Genomic DNA, 19,916 nt, shown 5'->3' with positions numbered 1-19,916 from the left:
CCAAAGAAAAGTTAAATAATTATCTAATGAATCAGGAATCACAGAAATGTTTCTCACGTTGTCACAAACTTTGAATCTAACACTCAATGAGCACAAGGAATTCACAACACTAAAAGCAAGAAAATGGAAAGAACAGAAGAAGAAAATAAATAACAATGACTGATCAATCAAGACTGGACAAATTTAACTTGATAAAAAGTGAAAGGAGGAAAGTATCTGAGAACTAGATTCACATCAAAATGGACAAATTAACTTACCATAATATTTGTCTGGAAACACACGAATGTATTCATCTGGCTGACATCTGTACAAAACACCACACTGAGTGGAGGATGTCATGGCATCCTTGAGCACCTCCACTGAAAAATTCATCACCGCAGCCTGGGCAATCAAATCCAGCTCTGCCTGTTCTTTGACCACTTGTGTCCTGTGACCAAGTAACAGTGATGAGATGAGGTTGCCCCAGATGTGCGTGGTCTGAAAGCAAGCTAAGAATATGGCGTGGAAACGAAACATTTTGGGTTCCAACTGATCTCGTGTTATGTGTGCCAAATCAAATGCCAGTTTCAGAAGGTAGGAGGACTCCGCTGTCCACAACAGGCCATGACCAAAGCCTGTTACCAGAGCTGCTGGGATCAGTGTGTAAAATGTTGGGTAGAAATTGGCACCAAACCACAGCAAGAAACAGAGTGCTCCCAGTGCCAAAGTCCATTTTGCAGTAAAAATGTTTGTCCACAATGGTGCTAAAAAGCAAGTCATTACCATGGTGCCATGGAGACAGCTCATCGCTATGATTCCTAGCTGGTCCTCAGCATTTATTGATGACTGAAGGTTTTGCACTCCACGGAATGGAGAAAATATCAGAATGAAACTGATGCACAAGACTATCAAATTCTTCTGTCCTGAGCACCATCCTGCTCGGCTGTAAGATGAAATAATACTTGGTGTAGGTTCACCCCCGGATGGAGTTCCCACAGTTGTCGATAACCGTTCTTTTGCATCTAAAGTGTCTACAGAGGTTTGCCTACTCTGGCTTTTGGATCTACAGTTCTGGGCGGCAAACTTCTGATTTATATGGTTTTGGCTTTCACACAAAGCATCATTTCCTGCACCTTCCTCAACAATTGTCATGTGGTTTTCCGTCAATCGACTGAGTTCAACATGATTCCCTTGGTGATCATCTCTTGTGGCTTTTATGTAGCTTTCTTTGCGTACTTTGCTTAGAACATTTTCAATGTAATCTTCCTGTGGTTGTGCCTCTGCACCGTCAGGGTCTCGGCGAGTAGCATACCGATAGCTTTCAGATCTCTGACGACTGTGTTGTGTAGCAAAAGTGTAGCTTGGCCGTCTTGGTCGATACAGGCCAAACCCCATACCAAGGCCGCTAAGGTCCCAAGGAGACAATGTGCTACCGCTCATCTTTAAAGTCGTTGTCTGATCTGCATGTAGAATCTGGACTGTTTATGCAGTGGTCATTGGACACCTGTAATAACAAAGAAAAAAAGATTCAGCACATTTTCTTGATTAAAATTTTTTTATTGCACCAGGAAAGCTGAACAGTAAAGATAAATATAAAGATAACAAACACAGTAGGAATTTGAGTTCAATACATCATAACGTGAAAAAGTTACTGACTCTGCTATATAAAGAAAGTTTGTTTGTTTGTTTTTTATATATAATTCTTCAACAGACTGAGTTGGTTGTAAAAATTCTTACATTTTAAGAAACATCCTCAGAAGACTTTATTTTGTACCAATTCTTTCCAGAGATATGTTATAATTTATGTAAAACCTCGATCTCTTACTTCAGCCACCTTACATCAATGGAGAAATAATAAAGTTTTAAAAAGTTTAATAATCAACTGGACAATTCAATGAAATTCTTCACTATTTCTAGAAAGTTTTATGAATAAATACACTGGATTATAACCTTGACCCTATTTCTACCAAATTATGTTACAAAATTATGAAAGGGCTATTTAAAATTAAGCTTCAAATCAATGTTTGCTTTGTCCCTATCCAACTACTACCTCTACAAAAGTAGTAGTAAGATAGGGACAAAGCAAACTTATAAGTTTTGGACTTGTGCTTCAATGTGAAGTGTGAGGCTTGTGCACACTGGTTTGTCTGAGAGCTGGGTCTCAAATTGTTTGTTTGTGTGTGTGTGTGTGTGTGTGTGTGTGTTTGTGTGTGTGTGTGTATGTATGTGTCTGCATTTGCACACTTGCGTCAGTGTGTGCGTGTGTGTGTGGGGGGGCATGGGACCACTGAGCATGGCCCTTTTTTCTTTCATTTTCAATCTTTCGCTTTATCTTTCACGGCACTACTTTTAATATATTTAACTTCTACTTTCAATGTTATCATTTATTCTTCATGTTTTATTTTTTAGCATATTTTATATATGATGATTTTTATTTACTTATTCATCTTTTTATTTAATCATATTTTCTAATGTATCCCTTCCATAGGCGTTAAAAGCCTGATCAGCACATTTAGTTATGTGAGGGTCAAGCATCTGCACCTTTTTTCCCAGCAGATGTGGTGTAGTTCATATGGGATCTGTACACACCTTGAAACTGAAGCTCTATTACATAAACAAATGAACAATGGAAATGAAAATCAAGTTACTCTTTAGCCATCCCTTAGTTTTTAGTGTTAGGGCTACTGTTACATCGGCTAGTAAGTATAACATGACTTGACTGTAGTTTCCCTTCATTCTTTTTAATCATGCATTTGTTAACTACTTTCAGCACAATCATCACAACACAAATGCTTCATGGTCAACCTTCACCTTCACATTTAAAACACAAATCTTTTCTCTTGGTTGTTTTTTAAAAATTGTTTTGTGTACCAACTGTGCATAATTCAAATCGCCTTAAAGTTTCATTAAGACTCTACGTAATTCTATTGTACTTTTTCAGCTTATGTCTATAACAAAGAGCATTTATTTAAAAAAAATATATAAAAAATCAATCACAAATCACCGATTTTCCATCAAGTGCTAGACTTGTCGTCCGTCCCTGAATCAGTGATATATTCTTTTCTTTTAGTTACAAACTTCATACCGACATTGATGTCAGTTAAAACAGGTTCTACACCTCTGCGCAAGAGTGCATAACGTTGCGTAGACTAGTATCCGGTGTTTGGTCAGTTGATTTACCGGTAACGAAGCATGCCGTGGAGATGCTCAGCTCCTTGGATGGTGGAAAGACAAAGATATCAAATGCGCATTATGATGGCAAAAGGCACACAACATAAATTATGCAGCCACTTCCATGCTTTCTAAATGACCTTTCCGCTCTGTTGAGGGATCAAACGATTGATGTAATAATGAAATTACCTGACATTAGTGTAGCTTTCTGCACAAAATCGAATTTCGCAGACGATCCCTCTTGGGGTTGTCAGTCAGCACTGAAGACTTAATAATTCGATAAAACTTAGAAAGCATATGCAAACCATCTAAAAACATGAACTAAAATAGAATAACATTGCAAAATATAAATTATTACTGTGGTTGACACTTTTATCAATGTTATTTTAATCCAACCAAAGCTTACCACATCGCGACCATTCAGCCCGAACTGAAAACATGGCTGCGCCCTTTCGGTTGGAATACGTGTAGACACAACAACCGACTGTCTGAAACTGAATGTTTTTTTTTAGAGAATAAGGAAGGTAAAGCTTTGGTCGATAGCCTGATTATTAATAATATACTACTGTTCTATGTGTGTCGAAAACATCAATGTGGATTTTGAATCTTTATTTGAGGTCTTCTTACGTGATAACGAACAGCATCCTGTTGACGTGTTGTCGGCTAACTGGTCAACACAGCGGTAAAAAGTGAAAGGCTACAATCCCATCATCTGCAGCTGAATAGAAGTCAATTAACACTTGTGTGTATGTGCGTGTGTCAGTGAGCGCGCACATGTATATGTGTGTGCGTGCGTGAAAGGCTACAATCCCATCATCTGCAGCTGAATAGAAGTCAATTAACACTTGTGTGTATGTGCGTGTGTCAGTGAGCGCGCACATGCATATGTGTGTGCATGTGTGTTAGTGCGTGCATGCGCGCGCGCGTGTGTGTGAGAGTGCTCACTTTAACAGAAACGCAGGTTTTTGTAGTTTAGATACTGAATAATGATGAAAATGATTATAATTATTAATAATTGATGATTTGTAATGATTATTTTTCCAGTCTCCCAGGTCAGCATATGTGCAGACCTACTAGTGCCTGAACCCCCTTCATGTGTATACACATGCAGAAGATCAAATATGAACATTAAAGATCCTGTAACCTATGTCAGTGTTTGGTGGGTTATGGAGACATGAAAATACCCAGCATGCATGAACCACAACAGTCATTGGCAAGTCGATGTTAGTCGTGAACGAAGAAGATTACTATTACTGTTATTATTATTGATATAATGATGATGGTGGTGGTATTGAGAACTTGGCATTGGTCATTATTTAAACCTTGTGTCAAAGTCTTCAGTGTTTGGCATTGGTTGTTATTTAAACCTTGTGTCAAAGTATTCAGTGTTGGTGCATTGATGGGCACTGTTGTTAGAGGGACATGATGGTGGTGTCTGCTTCTGGTGATTAGTTCACACAGTCTAGCTCAGCAACTGAGCCTTAATTGTTAGTATTACCAATGGCAATAGCTTGAATAAGGGGTTCAGTACCAGGATGTGTTTTTGATATATATATAATCTTATATTTGATATTGAATCAGAACAACTTACTGAACTCTGCCAAAGTGACTACTCACCAGCATTGAAGGACATCGACTGACAGTTTGGCCACACATATTTTCAGTTACTAGTTGTTTCAGCTTGTGAGTAGCACTGGTGTTAGAATTGAAGCCAAGAAAATTGATGTCTTTTCAGACGGGCGCAATAGCCGAGTGGTTAAAGCATTGGACTGTCAATCTGAGGGTCCCGGGTTTGAATCATGGTGACGGCGCCTGGTGGGTAAAGGGTGGAGATTTTTACGATCTCCCAGGTCAACATATGTGCAGACCTGCTAGCGCCTGAACCCCCTTTGTGTGTATATGCAAGCAGAAGATCAAATACGCATGTTAAAGATCCTGTAATCCATGTCAGTGTTCGGTGGGTTATGGAAACAAGAACATACCCAGCATGCACACCCGCGAAAACGGAGTATGGCTGCCTACATGGCGGGGTAAAAACGGTCATACACGTAAAAGCCCACTCGTGTGCATACGAGTGAACGCAGAAGAAGAAGAAGATGTCTTTTCAGAACCTTGATTCATTTCTCTCTTCCCTACCATTTCCCAGTCCCATCTTCCCACCAGCCCTCAGTTTTGGTTGTCTGGTTTTTCTTTCTTTTTTTTTCTTTTTCTTTCTTTTGATAATGTTTCAATTGGTAATACATGATACTTGATAGCCCGATGAATTAAAATGTTGCGTTTGGGAGGAAGGTGGCAGAATGGTTATTTAAGACACTCATCTGCCAATACAGAGATTCCGTGAGGGTTTGGGTTTGAATCCTGCTCTCGCCCTTTAAATGGAAAATCGAACTGAGCATCAGTCATTCAGTTGGTTGAGATGATAAACCCAAGGCCTGGTTTGAAGCATGCACTTGGCGCACTGAAAAAAGAACCCATAGCAATGAGAGTGTTGTCCTCTGGCAAAATTCTGTAGAAGAAATCCACTCTGATAGGTACACAATGCTTGCATTCACAAGGCCTGACAAAGCGCGTTGGGTTCGGCTGCTGGACAGGCAATCTGCCCTGTATATGTGGTGTGGCGTATATGAATTTGTCTGAACACAGTGACACCTCCTTGAGAAACCGAAGCTGAAAACTAAAACCGTTAGTCTTCTTCTTCTTCTTCTGCGTTCACTTGTATGCACACAAGTGGGTTTTACGTGTATGACCGTTTTTACCCCGCCATGTAGGCAGCCATACTCCGTTTTTGGGGGTGTGCATGCTGGGTATGTTCTTGTTTCCACAACCCACCGAACGCTGACATGGATTACAGGATCTTTAACGTGCGTATTTGATCTTCTGCTTGCGTATACACACGAAGGGGGTTCAGGCACTAGCAGGTCTGCACATATGTTGACCTGGGAGATCGTAAAAATCTCCACCCTTTACCCACCAGGCGCCGTCACCATGATTTGAACCCGGGACCCGCAGATTGACAGTCCAATGTTGTAACCACTCGGCTGTTGCGCCTGTCTAAAACCGTTAGCATTATGTTCAGGAAGAGAAGAGCAAGATGAAGGTGCAGTGTGTGTTGGTGTTGGTGTGCCTGGCGTTCCACTGTTACACTGAGGGCAAGAAGAAACCAGTCACAGTGCGCCTGGACGCCAAGTGGCATTCAACGCCTCTGTTGTGTGAAGTCAGGTATGTGTTTCAGTCAGCTTTATTGTTGATATATTAAATGTATGATCTCTAAAGACAGATTCACATGTGGTCATGTTGTCTATGCTCACAATGCAATAAAAAAAAAAAAAAAATCATTTAAAGGAATTAAGTATTTTTATATAGAAAAGTGTGTGTTTTAATTTTAAGTAACCCTTGAGATCACATGAGATTACATTGATGCAGCTAAATTCTAGGAACATTCTCAGATTCTGTGTAACTCATTAACTGACAAGCGCACTCTAACAGTATTCTTTTTAATGATTAAAATCGAAACATGTCTTAAATCTTAGACTAGTTAGAGATATGTGCATACATTACAATTACATGTATGAATATATTCAAAGAGACCACATGATAAAGTTACATTGACATAGATCTCAGAACATTTTACATATTCAAGACTTAAAAGCAAGAAACAGTATTTTTTAAAAAATCAATCACCTAAGAACAGTTATGAATGTTGAAATATGTGGTATCAAAGAGCATTTTAACCCTTTCACTGCCAGGAAAATAAGATTTATGTGAAATCTATTTGCCAGGTTTTTTTTCACAGAAAACGGGTGTAAATTTTCAAAAAATTCTGTGCTCTTTCTTATTGGAGAAAGACCCATAAAAGTATATATTTTCTGAAAGGTAAATGAATAAAGAATACAAAACACATGATGTTTTCCCATTTTATATATTTTTAGTGACATGCTGATGTTTTGGAATCAGTGTTTTGTTTTTTGTCGCATTTTCAACTTGTTCATTACAAACATTAGTCAGGTAATTTGCACCGAAATATCATATTTCTGGACAAATGGATATATATATCTGCACACACAAAATCATACTAGAACAACCACAATAAAAAAAAAATAAAAAAAAGATTAAAAAGGAGATAGATACACAATGCACTGTGACTTCTCCAAGTGGTGATATGGATGTGAGGCCACGCCCCCTCAGTCTCCACCCCCCGCCCCCCCCTCCTCTTCACCCCTCTCACACTGTCACTTTATCCACTGCCCATCAGACTGCGTTGGCTGAGTGCCAAGAAAATCACTCACACTGTGTCCTGCTAAAAATCTGGTTACTTTCTGTCGTTGGCTACACCTGTACAGCTGGCATCACTTACTGATAGTCGTATCTTGGCCATTCTCTTGATTGCTCCCTTCATTTTCTATCAAATCATCCTATAAATGTTCACCGCTGTCTTCTCCTTGGAAATTATGCTTCAATTCTTTCTGAGCATCAGCTGAAGAAAGCAATCTTGGTTGATTTAGTTCACCACGATTGCATGTCTTGAGCACGGCATCAGTCCAACATTTTGTCGAACGAGCGAGGAGAGGAGCCAGACAAACACTGCGACAGTAACCCAACCAAAACGTTCAAATAAAGGACTGCCTCATGACATATGGTGTTTCTAGCTATGAATAGACTCCAGAAAGATTCCCCAAGCTAAATCTACCACTATTTTTTGTCAGTGAACTGAATGCAAACCAGGGAAAAGTCAGAATATTTCGATGACGAGTTATCTCATCATTGTGGCAGCGAAGCATACATGCTTGCGATGATGAGTTATCTCGTCATATAGGCAGCCTAGGGGTAAAGAATCTCTCTCTCTCCAGTCTTGTGATGGCTTCAGTTGGTGTGTCTTCACACACACACACATACACAGTGTGACACACACAAACACACACACACACACGCTTCCTTAGTTCCTAACACTACAGTAAATACAAATATGCATGCTCAAACACATATGGATGTTTTCACCCTCCCCCCCGCCTCCCCCACTCCTCCAACACACTCCACACACACACACACACACACACACACCACACACACACACACATGCCACACACACACACACACACACACACACACACACACATATGCACACACACACACACACACACACACACACACAAATGCACACACACACACTCACGCACTTGAACACAAAGCAGCATCAGCGCAAACTTGTTTGAACACAGATAAAACGTTTTGTTTGTGTATTTGACTTACAGAAACAATGTTTTTGTGTGTTCTGTGTTGCAGTGAATATTTAGCCCAAGAATCCAACGATTTCTTTTGGTCTTTTGTGCGAGACCTTTCTCGCAGCCAGAACCTTGATCATGGTGGGTCATTAAGTTCACTGATTCTTTTCATGTACTGTGTATGTAGGGTGAGTGCATACATACATGTATATATATGTGTCAGCGTGTACTTGTGTTTGTGTGTTTTTATAAGTGTGCATTATATATATTTACTTATACAGAATTGTGTGTGTGTGCTTGCATGTGCATAATATATATTATACATAAATATATTATACATAATGTGTATGTGTGTGCACACATATATTATACATACTGTGTGTGTATGTGTGCAAATGTGTGTATGAGTGATATTTTTTATCATACATGTGTGCATGTTATCTTTGTGTGTACATGTGTCTGTGTATGACACAGTTGGTGTAAGTAAAGCATTACACATATTGCAGTCAAAACCCTTCATGATGTTGCTGTCACCTGTCCTTTTATATATACATATATATCTTATCCATATCAGTGTGGCTGTAAAGTTGTATGTATCCATACTTTCAGATTATGAATAAATGGCGCTACCTAGTTCATTGTCATTTCCACCAGCCATGGATATACAACAGCATCTCTTGGGCTTGTTGACACAGAAACGGACAAGAGCATCTACTCACTGGGGCTGTCGCTGGCCTCCAAGCTCGTCAGTCCCTTGCAGTTAAACCTGCTGAAGCTCACGCTGTCTCTGCGAGCATTTTCCCCGGCCGTGCAGACGCATCAGCAGGTACGGTAACTTTCGGATGGAAATCTGTGCGTTTCAGAGTTTTCCTTTTTCAGCTGGTAAAGAGGGAGCGTGTGAGAGTTTGTGCATGTCTGTATTGTTAATATGCAGTGTTGAAAGTCTGTGTGTACAGTTTTCCTTTTAAACTAGTTTAATAAAGAGGGAGTATCTGAGAGTTTGTGCATGTCTATATGATTGATATGCAGTGTTTTAGAAAAATTCAGTGCAACTGTATGCTGTACAACTATATCCTGTATTTAGAAAACCTCTACACAAATAATGTATTGAGTTTTTCGGTGTTAGAAAACCTTTAATTTTGACACAAATATTGATTCCAGTCAATATGCAGCATTGAAAAAACAACTTTTGATCATGGTGATGATCCCTTAAATCACCAAGAAAAGCTTCTTTTTTTTTTTTTTTTTTTTTTTTGGCTTTTTTTCATTTTGTTGTTGTTGTAGACAGTGACAGGATGTGAAAGGAGGAAAACAGCGTGAATCTGAACACTGTGCATTGTGGTGCACTGTCCATAGATCTTTGTATGAGACAGATGATGTCACACAGCATCATACCTCGGTGTTCCTCACAAAATATCTTTGTAGATATATCTATATCATACATTAGTCTTCTTCAGCATCAGTGTCTTCCTCAGTCAGTCAGTGTCATTGTACTCATATGTGTCTTCCTCGACATTAAGCATCTGTCTTCTCCAACATCAAGCATCTGTCTTCCTCAAGTCAAAATGTCTTCCTCAACATCAAACATCTGTCTTCTTCAGCATCAAACATATGTCTTCCTCAAGTCAAAACGTCTTCCTCAACATCAAACATGTCTTCCTCAACATCAAACATGTGTCTTCCTCAACATCAATCATCTTTCTTCCTCATGAACATCCACACATAGATCTGTCTTCCTCAGCATGAAACATATCTTTTTCTTAACATCACACACATAGGTCTGTCTCTCTCAGTATCTATCAAACATAGCTCACAATAGAAGGCATTTACCTTTTTGATTTTTCGATTCATGTGTTTGCATGCCCGGTTTTACAAAATCGAGTCTGCGCGCGCGCAAGTGTGTGTGTGTGTGTGTGGGGGGGGGGGGGGGTGGGGAGATGTGGGAGGGGGGGGTGGGATGGGGTGTGTGTGTGTGCTCAACATTGCAATGGGTCAGAAGGCCTTCTACAATAAAACATTTCTGAGTTCTGAGTATCAAACATAGTTACATATATCTCTCAACATCAAACACGGATCTGTCTTGCTGGCGAAACACCAAATCAAGTACAGAGGTGGGTAATATATCCGGCTAACGGTAGCAGCTGGGACAAGCTGCCGAACAATATCAATATCATGAATGTGATGGGAAAGCTGCAACAGCTTGACTGGTTTTTTTAATTTTTTTTATTTCACAGTTGTTTTTTTAGATTTTTTTTATTTTTATTGGAATCCGATTTTCCCACATGCAAGCTGTTTCATGTGATATGATAAAGCAAAAGAGCACACTCTTTGAGTGCATACATTACATGTTTGTGTGAGTGTGTGTGTTTGTGTGTGTGTGTGTCCTCATACTTGCACATGGGAACAAATGATTGAGTGAGAGAGGGAGAGAGAGAGAGTTGTGTTGGTAGAAGAACTAATTTGGGAAGGGAAAGAAATGATGGCCATATGAACACATCTTTACACTGAGCTCTCAAGCAGTGATTTGAAAACTGGAGAAAACAGGGAGTTGATGGTGAATGAGAGAGAATAGCTTTTATTTCACTGAGTGGTCTCTCTCTCTCTGTTTCTCTCTCTGTGTTTGTCTCTCTTTCTCTCTCTCTCTCTCTCACACACACACACACACGCACACAGAGAACTGATAAAGATCCCAATGGTAGACTTAGCAAGAGATGAGTTAAAAAAAAACCCAAAAAACAAACTTAATTATGGTTGTAAAGTCATAGTGTTGATGTGGTTGCAGAATTAGTTGTAATTCCAGTGGTAGTGCCATTGGTTGATACAGTGATGATAATACTCCTTCCTTCTTTCCTTTCTTTCCTCAAGTTCCCTGCTTCCTTTCTGATTTACTTACTTACTTACTTACTGACTTAATTTGGCCTTTCACCCCACCTGGGGAATAGGCTGTTAACTCACTCCGGACAAATAGTTTTCTCCCTTGCTTTCCCCTTGCAGACGACCCATTTGTTAGGGTTAGGAAAAAAAATCACAAACAATGCAAAACACAAAGTAACTGAATGAAACTCCCTGTACTTGACCCACTGACCCCTCTTCTAACATTGTGTGTACACCCACCCCCCTCCCTCTCTTCACAGCCCTCAGAAGCTGAGTCACTGTCAGTACCTTCTTGTTGGTAGCTTTCTTCACTGCAGATACTTTATTCAACATCTTCATCATCCTTGTCAATGTTGAAACCTTCAATATGAAACATTTCAATCACTTCAGCAGCAGTAAAAAGCCGCTGTCGTGATCTAGTTTGTTCCAAAAGTTTCCACTTGTATCGCCTGCGATGCCATTTTCGATACGTATGCAGATTAGCTTGTCATGTGGGGTAGTAAGGTCAACAGCTGGCCAGCAAGTGTATAGTCATGGAAACCTCACGAAGAAACTTTCAGTTCGACCCTTGATACGTTCGCAATGCTACCCCATGAGGAAAACGAGGACAAATTTTCAATTGTCGAAACCGCTATGAACGCTGGAATGCTACCTTACGTCAGGAGCGCTTTTGCGTTCCATCGTCTGGAGTGAGTTAATCAGAGACCTCCACAGTGCCCTGTCCTCTGTGTTTGCCTCTGTCTGGCTCAAGGTGAGGCCTATCTCTTGAACATATAAAGCCTCTGAGAAGACAGACGCCCTTAGTGAGTAGTACTACTTGCATAAAAGTAAGCATTGCATGTTTGAACTCCACCAGTAGTTCAGTTTACAACCGTTACTGCTGCTAATTCATGGGGGACTCTTGTTGGAGGGTTGCGGTGGTGGTCTCTGCTCTGAGGGGACGCTTGCTCAGTCTGGCTCTCCGTGACTGTGCCATTATTGTTGTCAGTAGGAAGGCCACCGGGAACTTGGAAGACCCTGCAAGCGCTTCAAGGACACCTTGAAGACAAACCTCAAAGCCTGTGACATAGACATCGCTTCCTGGGAAACTGATGCCCTTGACCACTCTCGCTGGAGGATGCTGAGCTCTAGTGGCATAAAGACGCTTGAAAACAAGAGAATGCTGGCCATTAAGGAGAAGCGTGAGCGAAGGAAGCAGGGCTCAACTTCTGGAGGCGTTTTCCCTTGCAACACCTGTGGGAAGTGCTGCGCATCCAGAATCGGCCTCTTCTCCCATATGAGGACACAACACCGACAGATAAGCCTGCCTGCCTACTCATCTGTTGGTCTGACGGGAGACTCCATCATCATCATCATCAGGGGGCTTAGTAGCTGGTGTCCTAAGTTCATTAATTGAGAACAGGTACTACTAAACACTATCAAAGCAGCAGTGCAGGGTCTCCTTAGGTGTGCAGCCTCCTGGCGGCCTAGCGTCGATAGTTCTATGCGGAACATTGATGCTGGGACTGCGGCAGCTGAACCTGGGTGTGGCTGTGAACAGAGGACTTGGAATGAGTCATTCATTTTGCCCATCGCTCCTGGTGGAGCATAGGCCATCGACGACCCCTCGCCATCGCACTCTGTTCTGGGCTGTTCTGGCCATTCCAGTCCAGTTGGTCCCTTGCTGCTTCAGCTCTGCCTCGGTATCTCGCCTCCAGCTGTTGCGAGGCCGGCCTCTCTTCCTCTTTTCCCTGCGGGTTCCAGGTCAGGGCTTGGCGTGTGATGCTGGACGCTGGCTTCCTGAGGGTGTGTCCGATCCAGCCCCACTTCCTCCGCAGTATCTGCTTGGCCACTGGTTCCTGTCCCGCTCGCTCCCACAGATCTTTGTTTCGGATCTTCTCCTGCCATCGGATCGTGTAGATGTGCCTCAGACAGGTGTTGAAGAATGTCTGAATCTTCTGCTGCATCGTGCTTGGAATGGGTGGTGTGGGAGTAATGCCACTGAAACAGTGCAGATGATGGGACAGCAAAAAAAAAAAAAAAAAAAAAAGAAGAAGAAGAAAAAAAAGAAACTGTTACTGCTGCTCCGCTTCTATGAATGCTGTGACTGTTTACTGGTGCTGCTATTGCTGCTGTTGCTATATTAATAATATATTGCTGGGTGTTTTTTTGTTTTTTTTGTTTTTTAATCTTTATTATTATTTTTCTTGTGGACAGATTGCCCAAGAGATACCCAAGTCCAAGGAGTGCACGGCCTTCATAGAGGTCAAAGGTCAGGTCACCTGTGACCCCAACGAGCTGGGCTCTCTTTTGGCTGGAGATGGGTATGTGGATGCCTATTACTTTACTTTTGTTGTGTTGTATTTCATTTTTTTTTTTTTTTTTTTCCATATATTCAGTATAGTTTTTGATTGAGAAAGTGCAAAATCCTTATTGAAGAAAACAAACATGAGGTCACGTGGAAAGATGGCCTAGAGGTAACGTGTCCGCATAGGAAGCGAGCGAATCTGAGCGCATTGGTTTGAATCCCACAGTCGCCAGTGTTTTCTCCCCCTCCACTAGACCTTGAGTGGTGGTCTGGATGCTAGTCATTCGGATGAGACGATAAACCAAGGTCCAGTGTGCAGCATGCGCTCCAGCACATGTAAAAGAACCCATGGCAACAAAAGGGTTGTCCCTGGCAGCTGTCCTGTAGAAAAATCCACTTCGATAGGAAAACAAATAAAATTGCTGGCAGGGAGAAAAAATACAACAAAAATAAGGGTTGCACTGTCAGTGTAGCAACGTTCTTCCCTTCGGGAGAGCAGCCCAAATTGTAGACAGAGAAATATGTTGTGACAAAAAAGAGTTATATAGTAAAGAACAACACAGTGGTACAGCGAGTTTTCTCCCCTGCTAAAGGGTGTTTTAATTACGAGTTGATTGGAAACACTAAGCAACACTGGCTTGAAGCTGTTTTTGTCGCAGCTGGAATGAAAGTCTGCTCGATTCTTTAGTGTGTAGAATGATGTGCGCCCAACCTTGTTTAGGAAAGTCTGCGTGCTTGTTTAGGGTTTAAGATAGTGTGTGTCCAACCTCATTTTAGATATGACTTCAGTAGAAGGAGGCTGTGTTGTGGTGTTAGTAAGTGCACACGACTAGCACTCCTAGTAGAGTGATGGCCTAGAGGTAAGGCGTCCGCCTAGGAAGCAAGAGAATCTGAGCGCGCTGGTTTGAATCACAGCTCAGCTACATGTTTCTCTCAGCCTAGACTCTTAAACTGCATGTTTCTCTCAGCCTAGACTCTTAAACTACGTGTTTCTCTCAGTGTGCACTCTTAATGCTACAGGTTTCTCTCAGCCTAGACTCTTAATGCTACATGTTTCTCTCAGCCTAGACTCTTAAACTACATGTTTCTCTCAGCCTAGACTCTTAATGCTACATGTTTCTCTCAGCCTGCACTCTTAATGCTACATGTTTCTCTCAGCCTGCACTCTTAATGCTACATGTTTCTCTCAGCCTAGACTCTTAAACTACATGTTTCTCTCAGCCTGCACTCTTAATGCTACATGTTTCTCTCAGCCTAGACTCTTAAACTACATGTTTCTCTCAGCCTGCACTCTTAATGCTACATGTTTCTCTCAGCCTAGACTCTTAAACTACATGTTTCTCTCAGCCTAGACTCCTAAACTACATGTTTCTCTCAGCCTGCACTTTTAATGCTACATGTTTCTCTCAGCCTGCGCTCTTAATGCTACATGTTTCTCTCAGCCTGCGCTCTTAATGCTACATGTTTCTCTCAGTCTAGACTCTTAAACTACATGTTTCTCTCAGCCTGCACTTTTAATGCTACATGTTTCTCTCAGCCTAGACTCTTAAACTGCATGTTTCTCTCAGCCTAGACTCTTAAACTACATGTTTCTCTCAGCCTAGACTCTTAATGCTACATGTTTCTCTCAGCCTAGACTCTTAAACTACATGTTTCTCTCAGCCTAGACTCTTAATGCTACATGTTTCTCTCAGTCTAGACTCTTAATGCTACAGGTTTCTCTCAGCCTAGACTCTTAAACTACATGTTCTCTCAGCCTAAACTCTTAAACTACGTGTTTCTCTCAGCCTGCACTCTTAATGCTACATGTTTCTCTCAGCCTAGACTCTTAAACTACATGTTTCTCTCAGCCTAGACTCTTAAACTACATGTTTCTCTCAGCCTAGACTCTTAATGCTACAGGTTTCTCTCAGCCTAGACTCTTAAACTACATGTTCTCTCAGCCTAGACTCTTAAACTACATGTTTCTCTCAGCCTGCACTCTTAATGCTACATGTTTCTCTCAGCCTAGACTCTTAAACTACATGTTTCTCTCAGCCTGCGCTCTTAATGCTACATGTTTCTCTCAGCCTAGACTCTTAATGCTACAGGTTTCTCTCAGCCTAGACTCTTAAACTACATGTTTCTCTCAGCCTGCACTCTTAATGCTACATGTTTCTCTCAGCCTAGACTGTTAATGCTACAGGTTTCTCTCAGCCTAGACTCTTAAACTACATGTTTCTCTCAGCCTGCACTCTTAATGCTACATGTTTCTCTCAGCCTAGACTCTTAATGCTACATGTTTCTCTCAGCCTAGACTCTTAAACTACATGTTTCTCTCAGCCTGCACTCTTAATGCTACATGTTTCTCTGAGCCTAGACTCTTAAACTACATGTTTCTCTCAGCCTGAACTCAATGCTACATGTTTCTCTCAGCCTGCTCTCTTAAACTACGTGTTTCTCTCAGACTTTTCATCCGTGCCACACATGTTTCTGTCAGTCTCTCTCACACCATTTTCACCCTCACTATTCTGTGATGTTCTTGTTTTATCTTTGTCCACCACAGTTTGAAACTACATGCTGTCCATGCTGTGTGTATGTGTGTGTGCGTGTGCGCGTGTGTGTTTGCGTGCGTGTGTGTTTGTGTGCGTGCGTGTGTGAGCAAGTGGGTTGGAAAAGTTGTGTCATGATGTTTATTTGAAGTTAATGTAAACTGATTCATCGTATTGTTTCATCAGTTTCTGTGCATGTAATGTAAAGCAGTTTGAGCACTGTTTGAGAGGGAAAAGAAAAGAGGAAAAAAAACCAAAAAACACTGAAAAAGTATTCATTAGTATTATTATTATTGTTCTTATTGCTATTATTAATGTTTCACTTTCCCCCACCGGCAGCCCCAGTTCCACGGTATACCAGTTTGACCACGTGTACCCCGGGGCGCCGGACAGCAAGCCCGTGGTCATCTTGTACGCCGAACTGGGCACACCACAGTTTGTGCAGTTCCACGGGGCTTTGGCAGAGAAGGCGGCACAGAGAGAGATACAGTATGTGCTGCGTCACTTCATACAGGTGTGTACGAAATACAAGGAGACTTTACTATTCTATATTTTACCCCCGAAAATGGAGTATGGCTGCCTACATGGCGGGGTAAAAACGGTCATACACGTAAATGCCCATTCGTGTGTATATATGAGTGAATGTGGGAGTTGCAGCCCACGAATCAAGAAGAAGAAAATTCCATCTTTCGACAGGCACAATAGCCGAGCAGACTTTCAATCTGAGGGTCCCAGGTTTGAATCTCAGTATGGTGCCTGGTGGGTAGAGGGTGGAGATTTTTTCCGATCTCCCCCAGGTCAACATATGTGCAGGCCTGCCTGTGCCTGAACCTCCTTCGTGTGTATTACACAAGCAGAAGATCAAATATGCACATTAAAGATCCTGGAAATCCGTGTCAGCGTTCTGTGGGTTATGGAAACAAGAACATACCCAGCATGCACACCCCTGAAAACGGAGTTTGGCCGCATACATGGTTGGATTAAAAATGGTCATACATGTAAAAGCCCACTCGTGTACATACGAGTGAACGTGGGAGTTGCAGCCCATGAACGAAGATGAAGAAGATTCTATATTGTAATAAAGACTTATTTGTTTTTGAACATTTCTTCTGTCATTGCTGCTGTGCGCACACGTCAAGTGATCTGTATAAGGACAGGCTTGGAGCATCTGTTTTTTGAGGAAGTGTCTGGGTTTGTTCCTCTGTAGCTTGTTTTTTTTTCCTTTGTGCTCGCTGGATCGGTAGGGTAAGCAGAATTGACTTGGAGTTGTGTACCTTGTAAATGGAGAGAGTTGCTTCTTGATTTAGTGTCTGTTTTTACAATCGTGTTTCTGTGTTGATTACCTGTTTACGTTGTGAGAATGCACCTGGCCATATTTCTCTCATTTGTGATTATAATGTCATTCTTATCTTATCTTGCCTTACCTTACCTTGCCTTATCTTAACTCACCTTACCTTATCTTACCTTACTGTATCTTACCGTAATAATAATATTAATAATGTACATTTATATAGCACCCTTTCTCTCTAAGAGCTCAGGGCGCTTTACATGAAAGAAAAATATTACAAGTTACATAAAATATTCATGACCACTCTTTCTCAAAACCCCCTCCCCGCCCCCACACTCACACTCAACCTTTCCTACTCTACGTACATCCAAAGTGAGTTGACACGGGTTTGTGTTGGAGAACAAGGAAGCTGAGAGTACTTTTAGATAGGTGTTAAAAAGATGAATGTTTAGTGATGAGCGAAAAGCAGAAATAGAATCAGATGCATGGATATAATGAGGAAGGTTGTTCCAGATGTGAGGAGCAGCAAAGAAGAAAGAACGTTCACCATAGGTTCTTGTATTGACACGAGGAAGTTTCAAAAGGTAACAAGTCAAGAGGAAGAGCGGAGATTTCTTGCGGGAGTGTAAACACTGGTAAGGTCAGAAAGATATGTAGGTCCTGCGGAGTGGAAAGCAGAATAGCAGAGACACGCAACTTTGTATTTAATTCTCGCTTCCATGGGGAGCCAATGTAGAGTGCGGAGGTGAGGAGAAATGTGATCAGTATGTGGGACTCTGAGAGTCATTGTTTTTACCTTACCTTATCCTGTCCTATCTTATCTGATCTGGTCTTGCCTTACCTTATCCTTTCTGAACTGAATCTTACCTCACCTTACCTTATCCTGTCTTATCTGATCTTACCTTACCTTACCTTGTGTTATCCTATCTTATTTGATCTTGCCTAAACTCACCTGACCTAACCTTACCTTGCCTTACCTTATGATATCCTGTCTTACCTTACCATACCTTACTTTACCTTACCTTATCCTATCCTGTCTTACCTGATCTTATCTTACCTTTCCTTACCTTATCCTATTATATCTTATCCTGTCTGATCTGATCTTGCCTTAGTCACCTTACCTTACCTTACCTTTTCCTATCCTATTGTATCCTGTCCTACCTTAACTCACCGTACCTTACCTTACCTTACTTTACCTTACCCCTAACCTTTCTTTACCTTACCTTATCCTATCCTTACCTTACCTTAACCTATCTTATCCTATCACATCCTACTTTACCTTACCTTACCTTTCCTTACCTTTACCTTACCTTTCCTTTCCTTACATTACCTTACCATACCATACCTTACCTTACCGTACCGTACCTTACCTTACCTTACATTACCTTACCGTACTGTACTGTACCTTACCTTACCTTACCTTACCCTATCCTATCCTATCCTACTTTAACTCACCTTACCATACCTTACCTATCGTATCATATCCTATCCTATCCTACTTTAACTCACCTTACCATACCTTACCTATCATATCCTATCCTATCCTGTCCTACCTTAACTCACCTTACCATACCTTACCTATCATATCCTATCCTATCCTACCTTAACTCACCTTACCATACCTTACCTATCCTATCCTACCTTAACTCACCTTACCATACCTTACCTATCCTATCCTACCTTAACTCACCTTACCATACCTTACTTTTCACTTGCAGGACCCTTCCCAGAAGCGGCTGAGGCTGTCAGGCTATGGGGTGGAGCTGGCCATCAAGAGCACGGAGTACAAGGCCAAGGACGACACCAAGGTCGAAGGTCAGTCGCTGCCTGCCCACTGATTATTGGGGCGTTTCTCGTTTCTGTTGTTTGCTTGGTCAGTTAGTGCGAGGTCCAAAGGCATGTACTGTTTCAAGATGCATGAGTTGTTGCATGTTTTTAAACATCATGGTATTGCAGTGTTAGGTGCATGCTTTAAGTGCTGTTTGTATGTTTGAAACAAAAATCAAAATGCCTATGCAGATTTTTTTTTTTTTTTTTTTCAAAATAATCAGTTTCTTTGATTTTGTCCACAACAATGTTTGCAGGCACACACTAACACACTGACACATCTTCACACACCTTCACATATCCCCCCACCACACACACACACACACACACACACACACACACACACACACACATTTCTAATGCCTGGTTTTGTACATGTTGGCTTGTGGAATGTTTTGTGGTGTGTGATGTATTGGCTTTTGAAAAAAAAACCCATCAACCGAACTCTGCATTCCATTGCATGCTGTTACGTTTGCTTTTTTTTTTTTTTTTTCCCCACCCGTGGTGGTGTATCTGTACCTGATTGCTGAACGTTTTTTGTCCTGTGTATTTTCAAAGCACCACACCATCACGTTGTGTCTGAGGACGGTGAGTGCCTTCTGGGTTGGGCTTTGTGATATCTGGGTCATCGTAATATATGGGTCATAGCCTTGACTTTGTGATATATGGGTCATAGTGATATATGGGTCATAGCCTTGACTTTGTGATATATGGGTCATAGTAATATATGGGTCATAGCC

The 19,916-nt window shown here is 41.4% G+C and overlaps 2 protein-coding genes across 3 annotated transcripts in view; one reads left to right on the top strand and one right to left on the bottom strand.

Moving 5' to 3' along the window:
- Nucleotides 1-3,378, bottom strand: part of LOC143288784 (protein unc-93 homolog A-like) — a 44,543-nt gene extending 41,165 nt beyond the window's left edge. Inside the window, exons 1-2 of the mRNA XM_076597417.1 lie at nucleotides 3,340-3,378; nucleotides 294-1,483 (exon numbers count right to left, since the gene is read on the bottom strand). Coding sequence (XP_076453532.1) covers nucleotides 294-1,419 — 1,126 coding nt within the window. The 5' untranslated portion in view covers nucleotides 1,420-1,483; nucleotides 3,340-3,378. The remainder of the gene's footprint in view (nucleotides 1-293; nucleotides 1,484-3,339) is intronic.
- A 196-nt stretch (nucleotides 3,379-3,574) lies between these two features.
- The window catches only part of LOC143288980 (UDP-glucose:glycoprotein glucosyltransferase 1-like), a 93,737-nt gene continuing 77,395 nt past the window's right edge, over nucleotides 3,575-19,916 (top strand). For both annotated transcript variants that reach the window (XM_076597702.1, XM_076597701.1), the window contains exons 1-7: nucleotides 3,575-3,674; nucleotides 6,227-6,369; nucleotides 8,431-8,510; nucleotides 9,065-9,195; nucleotides 13,440-13,546; nucleotides 16,401-16,575; nucleotides 19,068-19,164. In XM_076597702.1, the coding sequence (XP_076453817.1) occupies nucleotides 6,242-6,369; nucleotides 8,431-8,510; nucleotides 9,065-9,195; nucleotides 13,440-13,546; nucleotides 16,401-16,575; nucleotides 19,068-19,164 (718 nt within the window). In that variant the 5' untranslated portion in view covers nucleotides 3,575-3,674; nucleotides 6,227-6,241. The remainder of the gene's footprint in view (nucleotides 3,675-6,226; nucleotides 6,370-8,430; nucleotides 8,511-9,064; nucleotides 9,196-13,439; nucleotides 13,547-16,400; nucleotides 16,576-19,067; nucleotides 19,165-19,916) is intronic.

This window comes from Babylonia areolata, chromosome 13, assembly GCF_041734735.1.
Source record: "Babylonia areolata isolate BAREFJ2019XMU chromosome 13, ASM4173473v1, whole genome shotgun sequence".
NCBI lineage: Eukaryota > Metazoa > Mollusca > Gastropoda > Neogastropoda > Buccinidae > Babylonia > Babylonia areolata.
The sequence above is the reverse complement of the archived record's forward strand: the minus strand, read 5'-3'. Positions and strand labels throughout refer to the sequence as shown.